The sequence below is a fragment of the Aotus nancymaae genome, unplaced genomic scaffold (genome assembly GCF_030222135.1).
Source record: "Aotus nancymaae isolate 86718 unplaced genomic scaffold, 86718_ANA_hifiasm-v0.15.2.pri h1tg000020l, whole genome shotgun sequence".
Lineage (NCBI taxonomy): Eukaryota > Metazoa > Chordata > Mammalia > Primates > Aotidae > Aotus > Aotus nancymaae.
In genome coordinates, this window is record NW_026988432.1 from 27,936,029 (window position 1) to 27,958,072 (window position 22,044).

The following is a 22,044-nucleotide window of genomic DNA, read 5'->3' on the forward strand; positions in this document are numbered from 1 at the left end:
GCTCACAGTTTGGTTCAATCAGGTATGACATCTACAGAGTGTGCGGGGAAGGCTGGTTGCCTCAACCTCATCTTATGTAAATGGGTTTTCCAGTTGATTCGTATCATCCTGTCTGCTCCTTTATAGTACATGTGGCTGACAGAAGGGAAGATGGAGCCACCATTTTGAAAATGTCTAGTCCTTAGTTCCTGCTGGCATTCACCAGTGCAAGCTCCCAGCTTGCAGGCTGATCTTTGTTAGAAAATGATTTGGGGCTGCTTTTCATTAAAAAGAAAAGCCTTACTGAGGACTCCCATGCCCCTGCTATCTGCCTATTTCTTTGCTAACTCCTGTATCGTCATTCCTCACCCCGGAGTGGCAAACCTAACTCCTGTTAGAGGGTGTTGAGTGACAACTCTTTCTGGCTACTTCTGGCTGAAAAGGGGAACAGAGCTGGGCCTCCTCCTGGGGTTGATCTAAGGGTCCTTGGAAGAGAGGCATGTCCTTGTGTGATTCTGTCTGTAGCATCGTTTGGAGTTTGATTCTGTCAGCCATTCTCATGGGTTGTAACACTGGTTTGCCTCCACCAGATGTTGCTAAAATGTTAATATAAAAGTAACATTCCTTTGAGGATAAGTGGCATTGGATTCGGGTAGCTGGAGTAACTTTAGTGTTAACCTTGGCTAGATCTTTCTTGCTGTTATTAATCCCTTCATGACTTCCACAGAAAATCTCTTTCCTTTATAACCTTCTTTGCATAGCCAGAGTGTGACATATTACCAAACCCAATAAGAAGTTCTAGCAAACTCGGTGATAGTAGAACTTTCATGCTTCCTTTTTGTTGGCAATTATCCCTGCTATAAGGATAATAATTAAGCAAAATATTACAGCAATGAAAAGTCTCTGTCCAGTATTTCAGTTAGGAGGTGCTACCATGTTTAACCCTACTGCAAATAGTAGAATGAATATAGCAATTCCCACAAATGTGGTGTAGTAGATCCTTTCCATCTAAAATTTTACTTGCCAAGGTATCCAGAGTTTTACGTTACCCATCCCTTTTTGTTTCTTACAAGCTTTAAGAGATCACCACTTGATTCACAGGAATAAGGAGGGTTAGTCTAAAATGTAGACACAAAGCTTAAAAACAATGTGACTAGGATTTAATGACAAATGTATGATACGTTTTGGAACATAATTTATTTCTCTAATCCTAATTTTTGGTAAAAACAAATTATGATAGGACTGTGTTGTTCGTAGAATAAACTTTAGTCTTGTACTTGGCCTGGTTACTTGCATACAATGCAGCAAGAATAATTATTTCTTTTACTCTGTTGCCCAGGATAGAGTGCAGTGGCGCGATCTCGGCTCACTGTAGCCTCCGCCCCCCAGGTTCAATCAATTCTCCTGCCTCAGCCCCTCGAGGAGCTGGGATTACAGGTGCCTGCCACCTTGCCTGGCTAATTTTTTTGTATTTTTGGTAGAGACGGGGTTTCACCATCTTGGCCAGGCTAATCTTGAACTCTTGACCTCATGACCTACCTGCCTCCTCTTCTCAAAGTGTTGGGATTACAGGCGTGAGCCACCACACCCTGCCAAGAGTAATTATTTCTAGATAGGCTTTTTGGATTGGCTTTGATGGAACTCTATTCCACAAGGAATCTCAGATAAGACCTCTTAAAGCTGAGCCCAGCCATGGGTTTGTATCCTCACATACCTGTGAGTGTGGTGATCCTTTTCTCTTAAGGTCCCAAGATAAACTTGGAGCTCTTGGATCTGTTAGAAAGTGACATTCTTTAGTGACCACAGCTTAGGAACCCTGTGCAGGGACTGTGTAGACAGTATGAGGCCAGTTCTTCCCATGGGGCTTTTATCGGCTCTGCAAGTTGAGATTGATTCCTTAAAGGGAAGGATACCCTTCCAGTCAAAGCCTTGATAAAATTACCTGTTTTTCCAATTGCGTCCTGTTGAAAAAGAAAAATGGATTCTTGTTGCACTGATGCAAACAACTATATTGCCATAAGTTAAGAGTTCTCACAGATTAGAGGAACCAGGCAGAGAGAAACAAACATGCTCCAAAGTTTGTTCACAGGAGTATACCTTACTCACTTGTTAAAGGCTATAAATAGTTCAAAACCCATTTCCTTGACCCTGAAAAACAAACCAAGGATCAGCAATATTCCAAGCAAAAGTAAAAAAGATTTCTTTAGCTTTCTGAGTGTAGTCCATTTAGTCAACTCTTGTTTTGCTTGATGTTTGTGAACATTTCAGTTCTTCATGAGTCCTGTATGTTCTTTCTCTATTCCAGTGTTACAATATTCAAAGCTGTTAAAAACCTGCATTTGAGAACACCTGTTAAAAGTCCTTAATATAGCTTGATTATAAACCATCTTTTGAGAAGGAACAAAGCAAGACAACAATTGTCTGCGAATGACAAAATTTCCAGGGTAGTTCCAGTTAAAAATATGACTGAAAGCATAAAAATATGCTTTCAGTCACATTGTTTAAGTCACATTGTTTAATCCTAGTCACATTGTTTAAGTCACATAGTTAACCTTAATTGTTATTGATAGCACATACTTAGACATTAGAATTTTGGAAATCCCATACAATTTTGGGTACATATATTAGTATTATTCACCAAAAATAATACCTCTTCTCTGGATGTTTCAGGGGCCCCCAAACAATCCAGAAAGCCAGGCATCAGGAAAGACAGTTTTGAAACTTGAAGCTTGATTTTGGGATCCCCGTTAAGTGTTAGAGGTTTAAAACACTTGATGTTATGAAATAGAATTCCAAATTGCCATTAATTAATTATTTTGCCAAAATGATGACTCAAAAGACAAAAATCTTTCATTAGCCTTTACTATTACATGAAAATCCTGTTTAAAGCCAAATTTTACCCTTGTATTAGTTTATTAAAGTTGCAAACAACATTTTGATAAAATACCTCATAGAAAATTCCATCTAATCTTAACCAATGACCATGGGGTAAAACTCTTTACAACCCTTTATGCTAAAGGGCAGATTAGTGTCCTAAGACAACCTTGCTGTGGTCTTCTTTCAGTGCTTAATTTATGAAAATACCATATAATACCCTCTTGAATTTAGTTAATATTTACACATTTTGCAAGATTAATTTTTATAGTCTTTCTATAACTTGCTTAAATGTCTACTTCTATGTTATTAAATTTGAGATAATCCCTTATCCCTGGGCAAAATTTATATTTCCATGCTTTCTTATAATCTTTTACTAAAAAACACATTTCACTGTTTTTATAAGCCTTGCATGCAAAACTGTGTAGAGATCTCACATACATGTTGCACTGTTAACTCTTAGCAACTTTTACTTTTGGTGAAAAACCTGGTAAGTCATTTTAATTATGTACTAGGTGTGGGTCCTGGGACCCAGACAGAAGTCAGGCTTATGGGGTCCTGCAGGCCATAATGGCAGGATACAGAGTTCAGTCTAGCACACCCCCTCCGTTAAAGGACCCTTGCCCAACTATTATGTAGTTTTTCTTAAGATCAATTTTTTAGGAAGCCAAGCAAGTCACACAAGTCTAGGAAGTTAAAGGGAAATCACAGGCAGAGGAATAGAGCCACTTGGGTGAGCGTGACTAGCCCCAGTGACTTAGTTCCTCTGGTTCCATGGCTGGAGGTCATACCTGCAACTGTGGGCAGCACTTTCAACAAGGTGCTAGGGACCCAGGAAACACGGAGGGGAAAAAAAGCAGGGGGGATGCCCCCACTGTCTTCCTCTCCACCATGGATCACACCAAAAGGAAGGAAACTAAAGGGACACCTTTTTCTCACTTCTCTTTTTAAATGGGTACCATCTTCATCCTGCATTCCCCTGGAATGCATTCTGAAGCATAAGGACTTCTTTGATCCTGAAACTTTAAAGAAAAGCAGCTCATCTTATTTTGCACAAGGGCATGGTCTTTTTACCAGACTTTTGCAAGCATTGCAAAATCAACCTAGCCCTTTTAGCAATCATATTGAGCAGACCCAAAGAGAATATTTCCCCCAAATTAGAGAAGCAACTTCCGGGGGAATCATCTGAGGCAGCTATTGGGTATCCAGTTCCCCTTATTTAGGGCCACCTCCAACCATACTACCATCTCTGTGCCTAAGTGTTTATCCTTAGAGAATGGTTCCAGTTAACTTCCAAACTTAAAATTCCTTTGCTAATTACGTATCACTCTAATTGGAGGTGGAATATGTGCCTTAAAAAAACGTAGGAATCGAATGACCATTTTCCTGCTGATGAGACAGTATTGAGACTAAAATTTGGCTTTGGAGGATATTTTACCTTTAATTGTTGAAGGCAGAATTTTCCCATTTACAGAAGCAGCATAAAGCCCAGTTTCTAGTAAAGAGGCCCAAAAAGGAAAGAGAATTGGGAGACTAGGGTGTTTCAGTGAAGGACCGACAATGTGCCTCCTGGAGAGGATGCCTATTCCACTAGGTGGCACAGTTGACCTTGAAACACCACGTACTCTCTAGATCAACAGCAGAGAGACACCTGGAAAATGGCATGTGCTCTACAGACCAAGGGCAGAAATAGAGAGAGAGATGCTCACTCTTAGGGGGCGAGGGGCTCTGTTCTTAGAAAATCACAAAGACGCCTTCCCTTGAGCTATATACCTGGTTACTATGGCATTCCCTGATCTTGTCAAATAAGATTACTTCCTCGAACTGTAAAACTTCCCGCACATTTCATACACACAGAGAAGATAAGAGATATGATAGTCACGAATAGGAAAGGAGGAAATTGCAATAGGAAAGTTGGAGATCCTGTTGCTGACACCCCATCAGGGTGGTTGGAGGCTGGGGTCAATCCAGAAGCCTTTGGATAACACCAGGGGTTATCCCTGGCCAGAAACTTCAGTTGCCCCAGGACTTCTTCCAGCCCGAGGCAATGGCTAAGTCCTCTGTGAAAGGTCTAAAATGGAGACTGAGAGCCTTGCAATGAAAGAACAGAGTTGGAGTTTGCTCCTCTACTCACCATTTTGATGGATGTTGTACCCTGGTATCCCGGACGAAGCCCCCAGCGAAGTGGCTACACTGTCTAGGGTGTACACTTTGGGGTTTTTTGTTGCACACAGAGAAAGAATTAGGACACAGACATGTGGGTGGGTTAAGGAGTGGAAAGTTTAATAGAAGAAAGCAGAGAGGAGAGCAGCTCCTTGAGAACAAAAGATGTCCGAAAAAGGCACTTTCTGGCCTCTTATGCTTCTGCTTTGATTCCCTTTCTGTTCCAGCCATGTTTAGCTTCTTTCTGGTCCTTGAACAGGCCCTACCTGTTACTTCTTAACCACAGGGCTTCACATGTGCCATTGTCTGCTTTGGAAGTTTCTGAATTTCCACATCCACCCAGGCCAACCCTTCTTGTCCTTTAGGTCTTAATTTTTTTTTTTTTTTTTTTTGAGACAGAGTCTAGCTCTTTTGCCAGGCTGGAGTGCCATGGTATGATCTTGGCTCACTGCAGCCTCCGTCTCCTGGGTTCAATCAATACTCCTGCCTCAGCCTCCTGAGTAGCTGGAATTACAGGCATGCACTGCCATGCCCAGCTAATTTTTGTATTTTTTTTTTTCTTTAGACAGAGTCTCACTGTGTTGGCCAGGCTGGAGTGCAGTGGTGTGATCTCGGCTCACTGCAACCTCCGCCTCCCAGGTTCAAGCAATACTCCTGCCTCAGCTTCCTGAGTAGCTAAAATTACAGGCATGCACTGCCACACCCAGCTAATTTTTGTATTTTTTTTTTTTTCTTGAAACAGAGTGTCATTCTGTTGGTTAGGCTAGAGTGCAATGGTGTGATCTTGGCTCACTGCAGCTGCCACCTCCCAGGCTCAAGTGATTCTCCTGCCTTAGCCTCCCAAGTAGCTGGGACTATAGGCACAATTTTATTCTCCAGCATGTCCAGCTGATTTTTGTATTTTTAGTAGAGACAGGGTTTCACCATGTTGGCCAGGCTAGTCTCAAGCTCCTTACCTCAGGTGATTCACCCACTTTGGCCTCCCAAAATGCTGGGATTATAGGCTTGAGCCACCGTTCCTCGCTGGTCTTAACTTTTATGGTATGACCTCTCGGAAGCTTCCCCAAGTCTTGAATAGTTGCCATCTTAAAATTTCTTGTTGATTTATCTGTATCTCTGTATATAATTCCATTCTTCACAACTTTAACCCTGGCACTTTGCATACTGCTGGTCACATAGTGGAAACTCAGGAAATATTTATTAACCATTGATAGGCTTCTTGTGCTTAATGTAACCATAATGTAATGTAGCTTATATATTGCTTATTTGGTTTTTCAACCCTGTACTGTTCTTTGGTATTTGCACATTGAATCGCTTATGTGAATCATTAATTTTGAAATAGTAAAGCACATTCTCTCCTATTTGTTTTGATATTTTTTCTATGTAAAACTTGTATATTGTTAGAAAAGATAAATAATAGTAAAGGCAGGTTATAAAAAATCAGCAATATCCTTACCTATCCCCACTTTTTAGTTTTATTCTCAGATGCCGTTACTTTTTTTTTTTTTTTTTTTTTGAGACGGAGTTTCGCTCTTGCTACCCAGGCTGGAGTGCAATGGCGCAATCTCGGCTCACCGCAACCTCCGCCTCCTGGGTTCAAGCAATTCTGCCTCAGCCTCCCGAGTAGCTGAGACTACAGGTGCGCGCCACCATGGCCAGCTAATTTTTGTATTTTTAGTAGAGACGGAGTTTCACCTTGTTGACCAGGATGGTCTTGATCTCTTGACCTCATGATCCACCCGCCTCGGCCTCCCAAAGTGCTGGGATTATAGGCGTGAGCCACCGCGCCCGGCCAGATGCAGTTACTTTTACGAACTCTCTCTCTTTTTCTTTTTATTTCTTTGGTAGACATGGGATCTTGCTGTGTTGCCTTGGCTGTTCCTAAACTGCTAGCTTCAAAGAGTCCTCCTGCCTGAACCTCCCAAAGTGCTGGGATTACAGGCCTGAGCCACTGCACCTAGCCCTAAAAATTCTTTTAAGCTTTTTCTTTTGATACTTAACTCTGTGTTTATAAATCTGCCTAAACTGCTATTTTGTGATTTATCAATTTTAGGTAATACATATTGGCTTCTTGTTATGGTAGGTGAGGTGCTCTTCCACTTTCTTCCCCTATTCTAGCCCTTCCAGTATAGGTATATAAGAATTCTTGGTTAATTTAGTGTTTTACTTTTATATCATTATGACTACATAAATATTATTCACTGCTGGTGAGTACTTTACCTTGTTTCTCCTTATCTCCCTCTAGTTTGCTTAGTTTTCCATGAATATATTATTAATTTTTACCAAATACTTTGAATGGCCCATGGGAATTAGTGCCTAAGAAACTGATGCAAGGTGTTACTCTGGCTACTGCTATAGTAGTGAGTAATAAGTTATTTTTATACTTGTTCCAGAGGTTTCATGTCTTTGTTAGCTTTGTCAGTAAAGTAAAATCACATCCCCACAGTGCCTGACTTGATAGTGTAACATCTCCCTATTTTGTTTGTGCTTTCTTTTTGGAACTTTTATTATTAATATATTAAAATCTTCTAAATTCTTGAAATTTTCTAATTTTTCTCCTCTTGTTTTTTACTTATTTGTCTTGTTCTTTATTATGGAAGTTCCTTGACTTTATCTTTTCTCCTTTTTATTGAGTTTTTTAGTACTTTCTTGCTCTTTATTTCCTTTTTTATGACATCCTACTCTTGCTTCATGAAGCAATACGATACAGTGATTAAAAGAGCATGGTTTCTCTACCTATCCCACCTAGGTTTAAAACCTGATATGCCACTTTCTAGCTCTGTAGTCTTGGACAAATTACTTAACCTTTCTTTGCTTTAGTTTATTCATGTAGGCCAGGAGTTGGCAGACGTTTTATGTAAAGGATCAGATCATAAATATTTCGGGCTTTATGAACTAAGAGGGAAAATAAGGGATATTTTAAATTATTTAATCATTTAATTATATAAGTACTTATATATAACAAGAGAGAAAACATTTCTACCAGATTTTTATTAATAAAATTCTAAATGCAGTACTAATAATGATTTAGAGCAATTTTTGTAATAAAGGTTTGCTAATGAGAAGAATGAATTTTTTTTTTTGAGGAGAGGGCATAACATTTGGCTTAATTGGAGTTTAAAGTTACTGTTCTCTATCATCAAAATTGATTATAAATTTCCACCTATTAATGCTGATTTGTAATGAGATTTCATGTATTTCACCTTTGAAAATGTCTTCTTAGGTACTGCCAAATACTGCTAATAGTCTGTGAACATATGGTTTTAATAGAGCATATTCATTCCTTGGAAGACATTTATAGAATTCTTTTAGACTCTTTCCTTGATATTTAACGTTTAGCAAATCATTACACTGCAGCCTAATCACTTCCAATTGAGGATTAGATAGAAGCTCCTTATTGCACAGTTACATGGTTTTTGAAATGTGGAATGTTCTTTTCTACTTGCATTGTGGTCTGAAAAAAATACTGCTGGAAATGTTTGATTTTGGAAAATATGTGTGCTGCATATTTGTGTGGCAGTGGAAATCTTCTCATTTTAATTTTTGACAGCAAAGGAAGTGCGTGAAACATCTTGACATGACTTGTGACTCAGGCAATATTAGTTGTCCCTGAAATGTCTCAGTATATGTTTTGCATATAGACCCTGTTGTCCTTCTAAGTTTAGGTTGAATTCATTAACAGATATATCAAGTCTGCAGCAACAATAGGGGTTGAAGGGCATTCTTTTCATTCAGGAAAATTTGTCTCAGCCTGGAGCTTGAAAAATTTCAATAAAACTCTGTTATTGTTAAGCCATTGTATTGTTATGTGGCAGGACAAGTCAGGATATTTAGCTTCTATTTCTGACAAAAGTGTCATGAGAACAAATGAATTTACCTTTGATATTTCTGGTTCAATAACACATGATAGATTCACATGTTTTCTGCAGAATACCTGCCAATTGAGAATACAATGAATAATCATAAGTTTTAGACACCTTGCATTTCACAGTGCTTGTAAATTTGTCCAGCTAAGCCTTTTTCTGCTTTATACATATTTTTACCACCATCAGTTGTTACACATCTTAGCGGATTCTACTTCAGGTTGTACTGAATTAGTATTTTCTCAATTTTTTGGGAAATATTTATAGCTGTAATTGTTTCATACATACTGTACTTTGAGCCACCATTTTCATGGAAAAGAGTAAGATGTTAAAGGTGTTTATTTTCTCTGGACACAATTCTTTGGCTGCTGCAATGAAACATAATTGAATTAACTCACCATTGGTAAATCCTTTCCTTGCTTGCTTAACAAATGAGCCATTTGGAGATTTACTTTGGTTGCAGTCTCATTTCCATTTTTAATTTTTGGCAAGACATTCTGCTCTGAGGAAATATACCTTGTTTTACAGTTGCTCATTTTCCTGCTCATGGCTCTTATGAGTTGGGAGTGAATGTTGTGTGGCAGGGCATGTCGAGATATTGTGATGAGTGCTTAGTATAGTAATGCTTCCTATATTGTATTTTTCTGGCACAGCTGTGATGCTTTTACATAATAAAGTGCTTTGACATCTAACTAGATTTAAAAAATCTACAGTCCACTGTGAATTACAAGTGTGACATCAGAGTACTTATGTTCTTTTGATGTGATATTCACTGGTAAAAAGTTACAGTATGGCAATACTCATGGCACTTGAAATGCTGTTGAGTATAACCGTGTCATTGAGAGTTGTGTCATTTTGACATTTAGAAAGAGCATGGCTGCATTCTAATAAGACTTTATGGACACTGAAATATTCGTTTCATATAATTTTCACGTCACAAAATATCCTTTTGATTTTTTTCAACCATTTAAAAATGTAAAAATCAGGCTGGGCACAGTGGCTCACACTTGTAATCCCAGCACTTTGGGAGACTGAGGCGGGCGGATCACCTGACATCAGGAGTTTGAGACCAGCCTGCCCAACATGGTGAAACCTTGTCTCTACTAAAAATACAAAAATTAGCCAGGCATGGTGGCACACACCTGTAGTCCCAGCTACTACGGAGGCTGAGGTGGGAGGATCGCTTAAACCTGGGAGGCAAAGGTTCCAGTGAGCTGAGATTACACCTCTGCATTCCAGCCTGAGTGACAGAGCAAGACCCTGACTGAGAAAAAAAGAGAGTAAAAATCATTCTTCAGACAGCAGATGAGAGTTAGCCCTTGGGCTGAATCTCATTCCCTACATCACAAATCATCAATTTATGATTTAGGGAATGAGAAAAAAAAGTACTACCCCATAGTTTGTGGTGAGTGTTAAATCAGTATGTGTGAAACACTTAAGATGGTGCCTGGGGACATAGTAGATGCTAGATAAATGTTTGGTATTATTATTGTTATTGTTTTCATTATCTTTCTAAGGATATTTTAGTTTTTATTATTTTCTTAGATTCATCTGTTTTGATTCCTTTCTTTAGTTTGTTTTACTTTTTTTTTTCTTTCAAGACAAGATCTTGTTCTGTTGCCCAGGCTAGAGTGCGGTGGCATGATCGCAGCTCACTGTAGCCTCAACCTCTCAGGCTCAGGCGATCCTCTCACTTCAGCCTCCAAGTAGCAGGAACTATAAGCATGCCCCACCACGTCTGGCTAATTTGTTTATTGTTTGTAGAGACAGGGTCTTGCTGTGTTGCCCAGGTTGATCTCTAAGTCCTGGGCTCAAGTGATCTTCTTGCCTTGGCCTCCGAAGGTGCTGAGATTCTAGGAGTGAGTCACCATGCCCAGGCTGTTTTGGTTTCTGTATTTCATGTTGGAGGCTTTCCTCACAAGTCTAATCATTTTTGACTGCCTTATTTGACCATTCTTATTTAAGATTGAGACTACCCCAAAACTGATTGGAAGCTCTTTGTGTAAGTAGATTTTGTTGAGTGGTGGGCATTGCTGTAAGGTGACGATCTATTTTTTAAATTGGCCTGGCAATTTCAAAATGCCTGTATCTTTTCCCTAGGTTCCTATTCAGTTTCTTTTGAGAAAAATCCTTCTGTCTCCTGCCTTCGAGGCAGGGAAACTCACTATGGAACGGTAGCAAGTTGACTTTATCTTCATTCTCCTGATTTCTTCATTTTCCACCTTCTTAGCCTCCCCGACGTTGGCGTTGGTCTCTCTAGTCATATTTCTCTGGAGAACACGTATAGTAGTCTCTTCCTGGGGAGACAGACCCCTAGACTTTGATCCTGCACCTTGCCCCGTCTTCCCTGGTGCCCTGTCTCTTGCTCTGTAGCCTTCCCACTGCTCCATGGGGTGAATGCCTTTCTTCTTGTTAGTGTCCCCCTTGGCAGGAACTCCTACGGGGATTTCCGCAGGTCTGCTGGTTCAGGTACACTCCTCTGTCACCTTCCCATCTTCCACATTCCCCTTGATCTGGTCTTTGTGGGTTTATATCTTTCCATTGCTTTTGTTTCATTAGGCGGGGAATACCCAACTCTACTTAATATAGCACTTGGAACATAGTTGTGTTTAAGAGAATGTTCTATTACTTGTGGACTCATGGCACCTGTGGCATTTAGTATGTCATTTGGCTGGTGATTATAGCCCGTTATTTCTCTGATCTCCCATTTCAGTTTTCTCCTTAAAGTCTCTTAGGTATAAGCGGGGCATATATGTGTGTTGTGTGTGACCGTGTGTGTGTGTGTGTGTATATATATATGTGTGTGTGTGTGTGTGTGTGTGTGTGTGTGTGCTTTTTTAGGAGGAAAGCGATTCTGGAACATAGTGCAGAATTTGTGGATTGTCAGCCTAAGAAGGGACAAAATGCATTAGGGCATCGTTTATACCTCTTGAGGTTGTTAGAACAGAATTTTGTTATCATGGATTTTCAGTTCCTCTAACGTTTACTTTCCATTTAAGGCACATTAAATCAAGAAATATTCAGTACACATAAAGAGGAGATTTATGTATTTATCAAATATTTTACAAATTAAATACAAAATATTTAGTGTATTATTTATTTATTTTTTTTTTTGGAGATAGAGTCTCCCTCTGTTGCCCAGGCTGAAGGATAGTGACGTGATTGTGTAATAGCTCACTGCAACCTCAAAATCCTGGGCTTCAGGTGATCTTCCTGTCTCAACCTTCTGAGTAGCTGGGACTACAGGCTCATTAGCCACCTTGCCTGGCTAATTTTTAAATTTTTTATAGAGACAGAGTTTCACTTTGCTGTCCAGGCTGATCTTGAACTCTTAGCTTCTTGGGATCCTTGTGCCTTAGCATCCCAAAGTGCTGAAATTACAGGCATGAGCCACAGTTCTTGGCCTGTTACTAAGTATTTTTTTAACGTTTACTAGTTTGATGGGTAAAAATAATGTATTATTGTTTTAAGTAACGTATTGTACTCAGAATTTAGGCTGAAGATCTTTTCATATATTTATTAGCTGTGGGACCTTGGCTGTTTCAGCAAGTATCTTTTGAGTAATTTCTCTTTAGCAGTATGCCAGAGGTTGATTAGGGATAAGGAAGAAGTGTAAGGCCTGATTCATGCCTCTCAGGAATAATCTACCTGGGAGATATGTTGTAAGTATTACAGAAAAATAGCATTTCAAGGCAGCTTTTACATAATTGGAGCTTTAGGGGAGTAATGGAGAGTTTTAAGGGGTAACAGATTTTGGGAGGAATGATAGAATCAGTTTTGCACGTGTTAAGATTGAGTTCTTAACTCATTGCATTGAAGATAGGTCCTTTGAAAGGTTTACTACTAAAAGCATCAGCAATAGCACACTTCTTATTTCTAGCATAGACTTACATAAGGATTGTTACCAAGAAACTTACTGATTATATTATTTATATTATCCTTGAGTTAAAGAAAGGCTTAAGTATTTTAGAGATATCAACAGAACTGGCCTCCTGGTCAGAGGTTGGGTCTAAAAGGAAAAATTTGAAAGCAGTATCATGGAAGCCACTAGAAAAGCCAGGAGATGGGATCAGTTACTGACAGATTTAGAGAAAAAAGAGCTGGAAGCCAAGGGAGTCTAATGATGCCCAGTGAGGGTAAAGGCAGTGGGACTCTTTGGAGATGATCGAATAGTATTTTCTACTTTAGTTTTCATTGATAAGGGTATTGAGAGTTCCAAATAAATTGGGAACAGGTGATTGTGTGTGTGTGTGTGTGTGTGTGTGTGTATGTATGTGTATGTGTTTGTGTGTGTTTGGAATCCTTGGCAGGAATCATTGCAGAAGAGATGCCGTTGGGTCTCAGTTTTCTACTTTGCTTTCTGTGGGGGAGCAGGTGGATCCTTCTGGCAAGAGTACCTCAGTGGCTACTGGTCTTAGTATGTCTGAACTTGTTCCTCCTGTATATTCCAGCTATCCAGGGCATTGCCTTCACTCTGTTCCTAGCAGGTAGCACGCTGTGGTTGCTTCCTATGGGAGTGAGGGCTTGGGCAGGGGTGTCTAGTCAGGGTGCACAGGCCAAGTTTCTTTTAGTTGCTTCTGGGATCTAGCCTCTGGCCTTTCTGCCTTTGTGCTGGAGTTGCTGTTCACACTGTTTGGGACGGTGCCCTTGAAGGCCCTTGAGCCTGCTCTGGGATGCCATTTTCCTTTTTAGCCCATCTCCAGCTGTTTTCTATTTTACGGGGATTCTTCACAGCTTCTGGTCTCCTGGGATTTTTTGAGCATGGCTGTGTAATCACTGACTATATAAAAAAAAATATTTATTTTATTTCTAGGGTTTGGTGAGGAAAAATTGGGAAGGAGGCACTGTACTCTTTGCTTAATTGGCTGTCTCAATTTTCTTGTTAACATTCTTTTCAGTGTCTCTCCTGATATGCTTGTAGGCTTTATTCATGTTGTTTTAGAAAGATTTCGTAGTGTTCTTGGACTGAGCAGTTCTTTTGACTTATTAGTTTTATTTTTGATACAGGGTCTTGCTCTGTTTCACAGTGCAGTGGTGCAGCCATGGCTCACTGCAGCCTTGAACTCCTGGACTCAAGCAACCCTCCTGCTTAGCTGGGACCACAGGCTTGTGCCACCACGCCCAGCTGGTTTTTAAGTTTTTTATATAGATGGGGTCTTGCCATTGTTGCCCAGGCTGGCCTCATACTCCTGGACTCAAGCAATCCTCCTGCTTCCATCTCCCGAAGTGTTGGGATTATAGGTATGAGCCACCACACCTGGCCAGTTATTTTGATTTAAGACTCAATTTTGTGGTCTATCCTCGCAGCTTTAAAAATGAAGTTTATTTCCTATAAACCAGTAGAAAACAGTCGTAGGATATGAACAGGTAATGGCCTTATTCATTGTAAGAGAGGTGCACAATATAATTGTATTGAAAAACTGTTTTTTAAAAAAATCTAAGTTGGCAAGGATCAGAATGTTTGATTAAACGGTGGTAGCTGTGGAGTAGAGAAATAGGCATTGGTGGTGAGAATCCAAGTTGGTACAACCTCTATAGAAGGCAGCCAGGCAGTAGCTATGAAAATTACAAATGCATATACCCTTTGACCCAGCTATTCTGTTTCTCTGGATTGATTATATCTGTCTACTCATACATGTGTGAAATATTTTGTGTACTTATGTAAGTGATAGTATAAGCTATAAGTTATATATATCTTATTGGAGAATGACTTTTCTTTATTACTTGGAGAATTATTTGCAATAGGAAAAGATTGTAGACTACCTAAATGTCCATCAATATAGTATTTGTTAAATTGTAAAATGAAATGTTATACAGTTATAAAAAGGAACGAAATGCTTTATATATTGATATATAATGACTTCCTATATATTGACAAGTGGGAATAGCAGAGTGGAGAGGAATATGTCATATGCTTTGGTTTGTTTAAAAAGAAGAAGAACATATGTTTGTATATACACAGAATGTCTGATACCCAAGAAACTGAGAATGTTTTCTCTGAGTTGAGAAACAAGGTGCTTAGACAATGGGATGGGAAGGAGACTTTTCACAGTGTATCCTTTGAAGCTTTTGTATTTTGTACCATGTATTTTACTGATTCAAAAAGAACATAAACAAAAACATCTGACAACTTTTGTTAGTAGACTCTTTGATAGTATTGTTTCTCATTGTTGCTTCACCTGGTGGGAGGAGGGAGTTGATTCCAAAATGAAATTTTGTTCTTTTGAAAATTCAGCATTCATGTACCTAATTAAACTCCCAGAGTAAAATTGCTTACTTTTAAGGTATCACACAAGAAAAGTAAGATACTGGTCTATTCAACTGAGAACAAATGGTTATGATTCTCATTTCTTTTGATCTTGTGTCATTTTTATCCTGTTAATTTTAATGAAGCACAGAGCAGGAAAATTGAGTACATGGTAGAGCCAGGAGAACCCATACTTCAATTGCTGTCAGTAAACCAACACTCTTTGAACTAATTCACTTTCACCCATACAGTTAGAGGGTTATTCAAGTACACTGATATTAGGCCTACAATCCTAACTGCTAATTAGCATGAGTCCCCTGATAAATAGCAAACCGTAAACAAGTTGTTAAGGTCTTTTTAATTTGTTTAACATTTATTGAAACATATTCAGGGTCACAGGGATTATTGGACAAATAAAAAGAATTTGAAAGGTTTGGCTGAAAAGGAACTAGCAATATCCTTAGGTAAGGTGGTAGAGGACAAAATCTGTTGTGTACTCCTCAGAGTTAATGAAGTTAATACAGAATCCCCAAAGGGCCTAAGTACATTACTTATTTTGCTTTTATTGAAAAAGTTCAATTTTGAATAATATTTGAAAGAAATACTTTATTGGGTGGCTGGGAAAGGTGGCTCATACCTCTAATCCCAGTGTTTTGGGAAGCCCAGGCAAGAGGATCTCTTGAGGCTAGAAGATTGAGATTAGCCTCAGCAACATAGTGAGAGCCCCATTTCTACAAAATTTTTAAGAAGTTAGCAGGGTGTGATGGCATGTACCTGTAATCCCAGCTACCCAGTTGGCTAAGGCAGAAGGATTGCTTGAACCCAGGAGTCTGAGGCTACAGTGAACTGTGTTCACGCCACTGCACTCTAGCCTAGGTGGCAGAGTGAAACCGTATCTCTAAGTAAATACATTTATTTTGGAAAACTGGTCTAAGTGAAAGAGCATTCTATAATAGGACACCAAGTAACTAGAATGTGAGATCCTAATATCTCATCATGTGATAATATAGATGATGAAGTAACTTAATATGTAAAAACAATCCTAGTGATGTGAAAGAAAGTACCTGTTAGTCTGATATGTTGGCACCTTTCTGGGAGATGTAGATACAATTTTTTGTTTTTGTTTTTGTTTTTTTTGAATGGAATTTTGCTCTTGTTGCCCAGGCTGTAGTGCCGTGGTGCGATCTTGGCTCACTGCAACCTCTGCCTCCTGGGTTCAAGCGATTCTCCTGCATCAGTGTCCCAAGTAGCTGGGATTACAGATGCCTGCCACCTTGTCCGGCTAATTTTTTGTGTTTTTAGTAGAGACGGGGTTTCATTCTGTTGGCCAGGCTGGTCTCTAACTCCTGACCTAAGGTGATCCACCTGCCTTGGCCTCCCAAAGTGTTCGGATTACAGGTGTGAGCCACCACACCCAGCGTTGTGGTTTTAATTGAGCATTTTATGAGATTCAGTTTTCTCTTTTCGTAGCATATAAATTTTACCTTTTTTCTTTTCTTTTTTACTTTTTTTGTGATTGCCCTAGAGTTTACAATCTACATTTACAAGCAATCCAAGACTGCTTTTAAATAACACAATAACACTACCGCTTCATAGATTGTGAAAGTACATTATAATAACAGAGTATTCCTAATTTTTCCTGTCTGTCATATTTTCAGTTCACATACACGTTGCTGTCCTTCATTTCACTTGTACATAAGCTATAATCATTTGATTCGGAATGGGCTATTTTCACATATGAAATTTGTCCAAATTTTTGGGTATATTAATAGTTGATTCCTATTATTTCATTGTATAAATGTTCCAGCTTGCTTATCAGTTTACTTGTTGAAGGACATTTGGGTTGTTTCCAGTTTGGCTATTACAAATAAAGCTGCCATGAACATTTATGTATTTTTGTTGTTGTTGCTCACTTTTCATTTCTCTAGGATTATAGGTTAGGGGGTCAATTGCTGGGTTGAGTGGCACATATGTGTTTAACTTTATAAGAAACTACTAAACCCTTTTCCAGAATGGTGGTATGATTTTACATTCCCAGCAGGAACATTCAAGAGATCCAGTTTCTCAACATCCTCAGCAGCATTTGGAACTGTCAGTGTTTCTTATTTTAACTTTTCCAGTAGATGTGCAGTGGTACGTCATTGTGGTTTTAATTTTCAGTTCCCTAATGGCTAATCATGTTAGGATATCTTTTCATGTGTTTATTTTCCTTGACTAATCTTCTTTGGTCATCTGTTAAAATCTTTTGCACATTTTCTAATTGGATTGTTTGTTTTGTGGAGCTTAGAGAGTTCTTTATATGATCTAGATACAAGTCCTTTGTTGGATATGTGATTTTCAAATATTTTTTTCAAGTCTGTGGCTTGTCTTTTCATTCTCTTAACAGAGTCTTTTACAGACCGAAAGTTTTTATTTTCTTTTGTCTTTTTTTTTTTTTTTTGAGATGGAATCTCACTCTGTCACCCAGACTGAAGTGCAGTGGCATGATCTTGGCTCACTGCAAACTCTGCCTCCTGGGTTCAAGTGATTCTCGTGCCTTAGCCCCCCGAGTAGCTGGGATTACAGGCGCATGCCACCATGTTCTGCTAATTTTTGTATTTTTAGTAGAGACGGGGTTTTACTGTGTTGGCCAGGCTGGTCTTGAACTCCTGACCTCAAGTCATCCACCTGCCCCGACCTTCTAAAGTGCTGGGATTACAGGCATGAGCTACCACACCTTGCCCAAAAGTTTTTAATTTGATGAAAGCACAGTTTATCAATTTTTTTCTTTTATGGATTATGCTTTCTTCTTATTTTTTAAAGTTGGACTCTCCATGCACCACCACACCTAATTAAAATAATTTTTTTTAGAGACAGAATATTGCTATGTTGCCCAGGCTGGTGTTGAATCCCTGGCCTCAAGTGATTCTCCTGCCTCAACTTCCTGAGTTGCTGTGATTATAGTCATGATCCACTGCACCTAGCCAGGAAATATTTTATTTTTAATCAAAGTAGAATATGGACATGGTTTTGAAAAGTCAACTTTATTACAGACTTAATATAAAAAAACTGCTCTACCACCCTCCCCACTCCAGAGTCCTTTTCCACAGAGGTGGCCACTTTCAAATCTATAAGCTGTTGCTTCTTGCTATTTACCTCCTTATTTATTTATTTTGAGACAGAGTTTCACTCTGGCTAATTTTTATATTTTTAGTAGAGTTGGGTTTTCACTGTGTTGGCCAGGTTGGTCTTAAACTTCTGGCCTTAAGTGATCTGCCTGCCTTGGCCTCCCAAAGTGTTGGGATTATATCACATCTGGTCCTACCTCGTTATTTGTAACTAATACCTTTTTAGTGTTGCTTTTTGCTTTAGGAACTTTAGATATTTTTTATTGAGCACCATCTATGATGGAAGATGAAAATTTAGCATTCATAGACCACCAATCCTGCTTCTTTTTCCGGAATCTTCTCAGTATAGTTACCTCACAATTTTTGGTTAAATATTTGGTATTTATATCATAGTTACTATGTAAATATTCATTACTGTTGAATTTTGTCATATACTATGATTATATGACCTTTCTTGAATAATATATTTTTCCCAAAGTATTCGGTCTGTATAAAAATAATTTATTCTCCATATAACTATTATTCATTGCTTCCAAATTCCCCTATACCATGGTAACATTCCTCAGAATAAGGTTAGACACATCAAGTGAACTATCAGCTTTTTTTGACTCTTGTCCCAGCCTGCTGCCTGGCCATTATTTACTATACCACTGCCCTGTGTTGGATCCCCTGTTTCTTGAATTTCTTCCTTTTTCTTGGCTTATTCCCTCATGTGGAAGGAGTATATCTTGTAGCTTTCTTGTAGGTTCCTGGGAGGTCTTTTGAATCCTGGCAAATCAGAAAAAAAAAATTTTCTTTTGAAGTCTCGCTCTGTTGCCTAGACTGGAGTGCAGTGGTGTGATCTCAACTCACTGCAGCCTCCACCGCCTAGGTTCAAGCAGTTCTCTGCCTCAGCCTCTCGAGTAGCTGGGATTACAGTCACCCGCCATCATGCCTGGCTAATTTTTTTGTATTTTTAATAGAGATGGGGTTTCACCATCTTGGCCAGGCTGGTCTTGAACTCCTGACTTCATGATCCACCCGCCTCAGCCTCCCAAAGTACTGGGATTACAGGCGTGAACCATTGTACCTGGCCAGAAAATATTTTTATTCTACTTTCAAACTTAATTGGTAGCTTGAAAAGCTATAGAATTCTAGTTAAATTATTTCCTCTTGACCAGGCTCAGTGGCTCACACCTGTAATCTCAGCACTTTGGGAAGCCAAGGCAGAAGGAGTTTGAGACCAGCCTGGGCAACACGGTGAGACTCTATCTCTGCCAAAGACAAAATATTAGCTGGGCTTTGGTGACATGTACCTGTAGTTCGAGCTACTCAGGAAGCGTGAGGATCCCTTGAGCCTGTTTGAGGTTACAGTAAGCCGTGATCATGTCACTGTACCCCAGCACTGTACTCAGCAACACAGTGAAGCCCTGTCTCTTAAAAAAAAAAAAAAAAAAGCTTGCGCTAGATATGGATAAATCCAAAATATTTTTTGTGAGTTTTAAAATCTTATAAGTGAAACTATACCATATATATTAGGTAGCTTTCTTTTTTTAAACATTTTATAGTTTTGAGATGTATCCATTTAGCTCTGTTTCATTTATTTTCACTAGTATATTATGTCCCCTTATAATTTTAATAGCTTAAAATACTATCGTAAGTTAGGGATTTATGTATTTAAGGGTATTTTTGTTTTGGTTTGTTTTGTTGCCTAGGCTGGAGTGCAGTGGTGCAATCTCGGCTCACCTTAGCCTCCCGAGTAGCTGGGATTACAGGCATGGGCCACCATGCTCAGCCAATTTTGTATTTTTAGTAGAGATGGGATTTCTCGATGCTAGGCTCGTCTTGAACTCTGACGTCAGATGATCTGTCTGCTTTGGCCTCCCAAAGTGCTGGGATTGCAGGCATGAGCAACCGTGCCTGGCTTTCAGGGTGTTTCTTTATAGCATTTTCTAATTGGACTTAACAAGTCCTATTTTAAGAAACTAAACCTTATGATTAGCTAGCTTAATATAAAGGCTTGATTGAAGCTGAATTCAGTTGAAGTGGAACTGAGTTATTAGGGCTCCTGTCCTCTTGCAGGAAGGATGAAAGTAGTGGCTGGCCTCAGGTTCAGGGGAAGGTGGTGAGGAGCCAGGTCAATATTTCTCTCTCAGATTCAGAAGACCCAGCTGTCCATGTGCATCATTGGGGAAGCCTCTTGCCCTGAGAATAAGCACCTCAGTCCAGCTTCCAAATTTTGACCATGGCTTCAGTGCCTCTGTGGAATGAGGAGGGACATGAGGAAGAAGGCGAGTCACTAGTATACATTCTCACCTGACCTGAGCTGCCTTTGGTCCCTGGACCCATGTAGTTTCCTTTTGTTGTGATGGTAATTTTAAACTAGTATAAATTTTTGATCTTATCACCATTTTATTATTGAATGAGAGACCTTTTCTAGACAAATCAATATAAAACATGATGTAGAGCTAAGTTAAGTGTTATTTAAGGAAGACAGTGATTCATATTTGTAACTATTAGTTTTCTTCCTTTAGTGACTGAGAACAACCAGTACTGAAGAGCCTCGTGGATACTAATTGTTTATTCACTCCCTTGTTCCTTCAACATACTATTTAGGGAATGCCTTTTACATGCTAGCTTAAATGCTGGGGATAGAAAGATGAATAAGATAATTCCTGTTGTAGATATGTGCATGGTTTAGGAGAAGAGGCATGTCAACAAAAACTACATATGTGCACTATAACAGAATGAGAGAAACATTAAATGTGATTCCTTTGTAATTGAGATCTCTCACTTGAAGTGGGTAATTCAGATTTGTCCCCATGATCCCCGTAAGTGGAGGTAGCACATGGTAATTACTAGAGCTACGTTATCTTCATTGCACATTCAAGCCATCCAGATTTCTGTATTTCTTTATCAGCATTGTTTTGGTTATAAAACAGCTTCATTTTCAGACTGTTAATAAAGTTATTGTTATGATTTTGCTCTGAGACACTTTCTTGGGTAGAGGTATGCCCATCCTAAGATACATGGTATAAGTACCATATAGATTTGGATTTCTGTATTTATATTGGCTAAGACAGGTGATAGCCCCGTATTTCTTGTAACTTTGTATCTGATATCTATTATATTTGCAAATACAGAAAAATGTGATTTTCTTTAGTAAGTTTATAGTTTTTTGTAGCTACGTGGGCAAAGCATGATGACTTTTGAACAAGTTTAAAGTTTTTTGTTTTGTTTTGTTTTCATTTTTTTGTAGGTTGTCTTGTGGAAATGCAGGCTTAAGGACAAGTTACCTGCCAAACTAGAAGATGGGATCGAACAGCAGCAGAATTGGTGATCTTCCTAAAAATGAGTACTTGAAAAAATTATCAGGCACAGAATCTGTCTCTGAAAATGACCCGTTCTGGAACCAGCTTCTCTCATTTTCTTTCCCTGCACCAACTAGCAGGTAAGAGATTTCCTGGAGATTGAAAATTTGAATACAGGGCCATATCAACTTGTGTGGTATGCTGATTTAAAAAAAAAAATTTAGAAACGTTCTGTCTATCTATCTGTCATATATAGACCTGTAGAAACTCCAAAAGATTTGAAAGTAGAAAATAAGTTTTTCTATTCTTTTTACCACACTCAGCAGCCACTTCCCTTCTTTAGAGGTGATCACTGGTAGCAGTTTATTTGGAATCATTCTAGAAATAGTATAGGTTACTTAAGCATGTATCCCGTATAGTTTCACAAAATTGTTTAAATACAAATGATAGCATAAGATATGTGTTCTGTTCTGTCCCTTGCTTTTTACCCCACAGTTAAGTAAAATATATCTTGTATATGT

The 22,044-nt window shown here is 38.9% G+C and overlaps 1 protein-coding gene across 8 annotated transcripts in view; it reads left to right on the forward strand.

Annotated features, from left to right (window-relative positions):
- DYM (dymeclin) overlaps positions 1 to 22,044 on the forward strand; it is a 432,063-nt gene that overhangs the window by 5,917 nt on the left and 404,102 nt on the right. For all 8 annotated transcript variants that reach the window (XM_064379196.1, XM_012440797.3, XM_064379199.1 and 5 more), the window contains exon 2: positions 21,472 to 21,663. In XM_064379196.1, the coding sequence (XP_064235266.1) occupies positions 21,524 to 21,663 (140 nt within the window). In that variant the 5' untranslated portion in view covers positions 21,472 to 21,523. The remainder of the gene's footprint in view (positions 1 to 21,471; positions 21,664 to 22,044) is intronic.